Source organism: Panulirus ornatus, chromosome 50 (assembly GCF_036320965.1).
Source record: "Panulirus ornatus isolate Po-2019 chromosome 50, ASM3632096v1, whole genome shotgun sequence".
Lineage (NCBI taxonomy): Eukaryota > Metazoa > Arthropoda > Malacostraca > Decapoda > Palinuridae > Panulirus > Panulirus ornatus.
In genome coordinates this window covers 12,553,425-12,560,924 of record NC_092273.1, presented here as the reverse complement: position 1 = coordinate 12,560,924, position 7,500 = coordinate 12,553,425, and the positions used below count along the sequence as shown (strand labels likewise).

Below are 7,500 nucleotides of genomic sequence, written 5' to 3'. Positions count from 1 at the left end.
GCAACATACACTTCCCCCCAGCGGCATGGCAACCTGTGGGATGTTGGCAACATGCAACGCGTCTTCCACCGTCCAACTGACGCAGGTGAAACACTCCTACAATATCCACGTGTTTTTGTTTTTTTTTTTCCTTTTAGACAAGGATACACCACACATATCCATAAGCTGTGCGTAGTAGATCCTTTTAATAGACCTCCTGTAAGGGGCCCACACGATCCGAGAAACAGCAGGAGCAGCAGGAAGGAGAGAGAGAGAGAGAGAGAGAGAGAGAGAGAGAGAGAGAGAGAGAGAGAGAGAGAGAGAGAGAGAGGAGGGAGAAACTCACGAGGGTTGGCCAAGGGGAGCGACTCGGTCGTCTCAATGGCCCAGGCCTTGAGGGGCTGAATAGCCACATACAAGGGGAGGCCGAGGCTCAGGGAGCCAACACGAGACGGGTGAGGAGGAGGAGGAGGGAGACGACACGAGGGGACGCCGTGAAAGGGAGGCCAGTAAAAGGGGAAACCAGAGAGGCACATGCATTTAAGATTGCGTGTGAACCATCTCACTCGTCGAACGGGAGATGAATTTAAACGGACAGTTTGCTAATCAGCCAATTCGCCCATTACGACTCAATAGACGTTCGATCAAGGTGTGTGTGTGTGTGTGTGTGTGTGTGTGTGTGTGTGTGTGTGTGTGTGTGTGTGTGTGTGTGTGTGTGATCCTCAATTACTGTCGTGGTCTCTTACGACAACGCGCCGTTAAGCGAGGAGGAGGAGGAGGAGGAGGAGGAGGAGGAGGAGAAGACTCCTCCTCCTCCTCCTCCAGTGTCATTACCGTTAATGCTGCTGTCACCACCACCACCGCCCTCCTGCCACCTCGGGGTTCTGCCAGTCCTCAAACACGACGAAATGGTCAATGCCCCTCCTTTGGAAGCCACCGCTACGCTACTTCGCTAATCACTTCTTCACTTCGCCCGAAGGCTCTCAGGCACATGGGCGTCCACACACACACACACCCGTCACAGTTTGTGCCCGTCACAGCTGTGTGGCCCGTCCCAGTTGCGCGGACAAGCGTTCAGGGTTCCCCCCCCACGCGAGAGAGACGCGAGGTGTGTATCTTGAGAGGAATTATACCTTCGGGAGTCCTCACAGCAAGACTAGAGGAAGGAGGTGGGAGGTGTGAGAGGGGGGTGTGTAGCCCTGCTACATTTACAGCTCTGTTGTGAAAAAAAAACGAAAAACAAATACAACGCGTTCCTCTCTGAGACCTAAACTTAAAAGGTTAGACCACAAGAGTCACTCAGTTTTCTTAACTAAACAGCCAGCACGCTGCAATTTCCCAAAATTAATCCACTAAAATGTGAGCCACAATCATCGGTCACGTTGGCAGCCCTGACAGCAGCGTGTCGGGAGATGGCCGGCAAAGTTGCCAGACACCATCAGCCATCGATACGCGTATCCAAACCTTCCACATTTCGCAAAACACCCAGTTATCTTCTACTAAATAGGTAGAGTGTGTTACTACAATTCCTTCCACCTCTCCCAAGCACAAGGAGACGAATCCCACACTCACAAACAAGCAACAGAAGACGGATCTATTAAGACAAAAAATATACTACTTGGTCACGTGTTTCCTCCACCCCCGGCGGCCGCCATGGTGGATGTGTACAGACCCAGAGTGGAGGGCGAGGTAACGTTTATTATGTCATAAGGACCATCATTCTCCCTCGATACCTGAGGCAACACCAGACAAAATACAAAAACGTTTTTGCGACGCCTACGAGGCTCGTCAAGCGACAAAACGGGTCTACAAGTACCTTTTAAAATCTGGCTTGGAAATGTTTCGTCACCACAGTAGTTCATATATATATATATATATATATATATATATATATATATATATATATATATATATATATATATACATGTATATAGTTCCGATATGTGCAGTAGGATTCCTTAACAAATATTTGAGGTACAATATCTCCATTAAATGACATACATATCACCACGATCGCGAAGTCATACACGATTTTCAAGAATGGATTATAATCTCTCATGCGCTCCACCCAATCACGAACGCATCGTCTCCCAATAATTACGAAACGCATGATCAAAAAACCCCCCACCAATGAGGTTGGGATTTAGTTCTATGAACACTCCGGGTTGAAATTAAGGCCGTCGTATGTCAAGTGACATCCAACAAACTAAAACAGAAACAAAAAACATGGAACACGGGCTCATATGATCCATGTGATTTGAGTACCCGCCATCTTATCTGCCAGGGTTGGAGACCTCAATGAGCTTCAAGTACTTATCCCACCCACCCATGGTCGGTCAACTGCCAAACCAATTAGACGTTTTCTTTCGATTTTTTTTTTTTTTTTTTGACTGTACGAGAAACACTGTTCTGTTCACGTGAACATCGCAGACTACTGAACTAAAGATTAAGATAACGCGAAACGCTATAATATGAAAAATATTAGCACAAAGTTTATATTTAAAAAAAAAATACTAACACAAGCTTTATGGTCAAATTCGTATGGACATTTCAGTAAATTTTATGGTTACTTGCAATAATGATTACGACTCTTAATGCGTCTATGATATATTTCCTAAACAGCTCGTAATCAACTCTTATTACCGTCATTCACACATAATCACAGAGAGGATGAGTCATTTTCTATTTTCGTCTCTCCGATGTATATATCAACTGACTGTTATATTTCTCTCTTGTGTCTCCCCTGATGATGTGATTATCACACGAAAGTGCACTTGGGAACTTATCGTGTTTTATTATATATATATATATATATATATATATATATATATATATATATGTATGTATGTATTGTAATAAAAAATTGAGATCTAAATACAGTAGATGGTCGTGCATTTATTTATCCCCCTCCCCCCCATCGCCACTATGGTCGAGAAAGGTTCATAACCGCACGCGAGTACCTGCCTTACGAAGAGGCGAAGTCGCTGCAACCTTATCTTGCTCCCGAAGACGTGAGGTGCGTAAAGCCTAAATTACCCATCCTCCTTACGGGATTTTCACCCTAGCGTCATGCAAACTCCCCACCTGATAACTGCCCATGCGGTGTTGTCACACCAGACTGTTAAATGACAATGTGGAATCATTTCTTCTTCTTCTTTTTCCTTTATCATTATCATTATCATGATAATTACATCTAATAATGCACCGCTACGAATACGGAGGACTTACAATGAGCTGTGGTCCACCATCATGAGTCATGTGAGCGTAGCTTGGCCTGGAGGAGGAGGAGGAGGAGGAGGGAGAGGTGATGGTGTGTGTGTGTGTGTGTGTGTGTGTGTGTGCGGGGTGGTGGTAGGAGGAGGAGAGTGCGAGGCTCTTGGACCGTAAGGTTGCGAAACACGTCCACAACACACGTCCCCATGGGACAGCAAAACCCCCGGCACAAATTACCTTTCTGTTCCTCCGACGGAGCTGGGCGTTTTCAACACCCGCTCGTCTCTTTTTTCACTTTTCCCAATGGTAAATAAAGGTGTTTACGCCACTCGTTTATATATATATATAAAAGACTCCGTTTTATAGTCTTGGTGTTACCTTTTTCTCAAAGGCTGCGCTCCTTCCAGTGGCAGGGCGCTTGGCTCGTCTGTAAACCTGGACACACACACACACACACACACACACTCCGTGCAGAGAGAGGGACAGCTTCACCTCTCCAGCCTTGCGTCATTGCTCCACGTGGGACACACCAGCGTCTTGTAATGGCCCTCTGGTCGGGTGTGGAGTGCAGAAGCCACCAAAATATACAACACTTGCATACGTCTCTTTCCTGGTGCTGACGTAAGGCGTGCTAACGCCTGACGCAAAGGGTGGAGTAAAAAATCGTACGGTCCTGGAGTACGACGCGTGGCCCTTGAGCACGACGGTGCGACGACCCTTGAGTTCGTCGGATGGCCTGGCCCTTTTTCTTTTCCTAATCTAAGGTCAGGTCAAAGAGCACGCCCAATATACGTGAGGGTCATGCCCATCGTTCTCAAAGGGGTCAACGCGCTGGGCTGAGCACATGTGTGTGTGTGTGTGTGTGTGTGTGTGTGTGTGTGTGTGTGTGTGTGTGTGTGTGTGTGTGTAGGGTCATCTCGTGTGACATGATTCACTCATCTAACCACCTGATGAATAACCATAATGCTTATCCCTTTACGGCACCAGCAACCATCATAACTGCCCCGTTCGTTAGCTCTGCCCACTTCCCTTCAATACTGCTTAATAGCAGCAAGAACACACCCTTTTTTTCCCTCCCTCCCATTAAGAGTCCAAAGCTTCGTTTCCGCGCCTTCAAAACACCCCATCCCTGTACAAGCAGACTTCTGTCCTTTACTACACCAACCTCCAGCTCTCCCATCTGCCTATCCCTCCTCCTTCTATCTTCTTCGCCTACCCACCAATCTTCTCTCGTTGCCATTCTATCCTCTTACTCACCAACAGACACTAAATATTGACCAAACATGTCCACTACGTTCATGGCTCGACAACCACCCTCCCAAGCCTAGCCCTATACTCTACCTCCTATCCATGGATCCTCTCCGCCCTCCTATCCTTCTCCCTGCCTACCCTCCCACCCACATGAAACCTCACCACCTTTGCCTACCCTCTTCATCAATTCATCTATCCTGAACACATAATCGCCCTCATCACCGTGTAACTTCATGAGCTGTGCCTAAGCACTTCTCTCATATATGATGTTAAAAAGGTCAATAATAACGCTAATGACCTACGTACACAACACTAATGATGGCGTTTTGTGAGGATATTACCTTTTTTCCTCCGCCTCTTTTTTTTCCCATAAGGCATCGTGGAAATCGACTTATCACAGACAATACACAGAGGAAACACTGGTCCAGTGTCGTAAGTTCCCCTGGCTATAATCAACACCAGATGACAATAACACACGGATCAATGTCTACTTAAGAGTGACTATATATAGAGAGAGATCTTCATATATATATATATATATATATACAAACGTTATGGACAATGGCATCACGGCAGAAAAAGAGGCAAGAGGTTCTCTTATTTCCACAGATAATTGAAATCAATCAAGACAATTACTTCCAGATCAAACTACAAGAGCACACACACACACACACACACACACACACACACACACACACAGAGTACTACTGACCGAATCAATGACGTTCTCAAGGGGCTGGCCATTCTTGACCTTGTCCTCTGTGAGGCCGAAGTCCTCGCGACACTGCTCCCCCAACACGTTCTCGTTGATGTCTTCTGAGGGCGGTCGCACGATGTACTGTTGCTCCGTCACCACCTGCACATAACACGACACAAGAACACACATCAGATCAAGTCATTACTCCTTCAGGAGTGTAATTATACATGAGGAAAACACGACACAAGAACACACATCACATCAAGTCATTACTCCTTCAGGAAGGTAATATGCATGAGGAAAACACGACACAAAACACACAGATCAAGTCATTACTCCTTCAGGAGGGTAATTATACATGAGGAAAACACGACACAAGAACACACATCAGATCAATCATCACTCCTTCAGGAGGGTACTATACATGAGGTCCCCAGTGGAGGGGGAGGAACAGGGAGCCACGTAAATCGAGGTACACCCTGGGGCAGGTGGGAGTACGACTGAAAGAAGAGTGACACCGAATGCCCTAAGACAGCTGGGGGTGAGATAATCAACAGCTGGATACAGCAGGGGAGGAAGGGGGACAACACCTAAGCCATAATAGTCCAGCTGGCTACATTGCAATGGCTGGAACAGCTGGTTTTGGCTGATGATGGAAAAGCCAAAGGACACGAGAGACTAAGAGTATGATGGATCAACTAAAATCGAATGACAGATGGAAGCAATGTTATAAAATGGTGTCAGACAACACTTAAGGAAAAAGAAAGCTGGTGCGAAGAGTGCCGTTGGCAGGTAGGGTAAAAAAAATAAAAATGGGGGCACACGCAAAAGCTGGGGTCAACGGAGACCCGAAGCATGGAAGGAGACATGGTCAGAGACACTGGAAAGAAACACTTACATGGTCAGAGACACTGGAAAGAGACGCTTACATGGTCAGAGACACTGGAAAGAGACACTTACATGGTAAGAGACACTGGAAAGAGACACTTACATGGTCAGAGACACTGGAAAGAGACACTTACATGGTCAGAGACACTGGAAAGAGACACTTACATGGTCAGAGACACTGGAAATAGACACTTACATGGTCAGAGACACTGGAAAGAGACAGATACATGGTAAGAGACACTGGAAAGAGACAGATACATGGTAAGAGACACTGGGAAGCTGGGAATGAATATGGGAGCAGGGAACAGCGAGCGGGCCACAGTGAACCCGAGGATACAGACGGAACATTACGAGGTTATCCAGTGAAGTTCGGGGTCTGCTGGACCCGCACGGGGAAAGCTAAGAAGGTGACAGTAGAAAATATGGGGGGGGTAGGAAAAAGAAGAAAAAAACAGGGTGACTTGGGGAGAGGATAGCAACAGCTGGGGATGAAGACAGCAGGTTAAGCTCCGTCGGGCCTTGTACAGTCGACAGAAGAAAGTTTCGAAACTTGGTTCAGTTAAACAGTGTACAGAAGAAAGCTGTGGCGAGAAACAGGTGGTGGCTGGCGAAAGCTACGAGGTGGAGGAGGAGGGAGTGTGTGGGGGAGTGTCAGGTTAAGCAGTGCTGTGCCGGAATCCATACAAAAACAAAAATGGCTCACTTGCAGAGTTGGGATGGAGAATAGGATTAACAATGGATTAAACCTGTGTTTCTGACGTCTGTGTGATAAAACAAGTCTCTTATACGACAGTCGTGTGATACAGGCAGTAAGATCAAATACACTAAAAATGATGTTTGGATGTGTAGGGGTTCTAATAGGTGAATCAAAGGGGGTTTAAACCCCTTAAACATGACGCCAAGGCAACTGAATATGACACCCGAGTATACTGAACCTGATCCTTATGGGGTCATCATCACCCCGGGTATGATAGCCTGTTCTTCGACCTAATCTCTTAAAGGCCAGTTCTCTGGAGAGCAGGTTATCATACCCAAGGGTCGTAATGTCACACTCAAGGGTCGTAATGTCACACTCAAGGGTCGTAACGTTACACTCAAGGGTTCGTAATGTCACACTCAAGGGGACGTAATGTCACACTCATGGGTCGTAACGTTACACTCAAGGGTTCGTAATGTCACACTCAAGGGTTAGTAATGTCACACTCAAGGGTTCGTAATGTCACACTCAAGGGTTCGTAATGTCATAACTCTAAGGTCATGGTTTCTCACTCACTCAAGGGTTTCAAAAGTGGTGACAACACGTATTCGTTAAAACACATAACAGTCTGAGTAATTGGTTTCGTTAAGTGGTTTAAAACGTCATCATAACGATCGTGAACTTTAGTGGAGGTGGGATCTCGAAACAAGGCAGCGTGTCGGAAAAACTGCTTAAAACCTACCCCACCACAGGCAGGCTAGGAGGAGCCATGGCG

At 46.4% G+C, this 7,500-nt stretch overlaps 1 protein-coding gene across 5 annotated transcripts in view; it reads right to left on the bottom strand.

The window, feature by feature from the left end:
• fus (epithelial splicing regulatory protein fusilli) overlaps positions 1-7,500 on the bottom strand; it is a 308,026-nt gene that overhangs the window by 274,454 nt on the left and 26,072 nt on the right. For all 5 annotated transcript variants that reach the window (XR_011716420.1, XM_071691437.1, XM_071691438.1 and 2 more), the window contains exon 2: positions 5,156-5,299. Coding sequence is in view for 4 of the 5 variants with exons in the window: in XM_071691437.1 (XP_071547538.1) it covers positions 5,156-5,299 (144 nt within the window). In the remaining variant the exon portion in view is untranslated. The remainder of the gene's footprint in view (positions 1-5,155; positions 5,300-7,500) is intronic.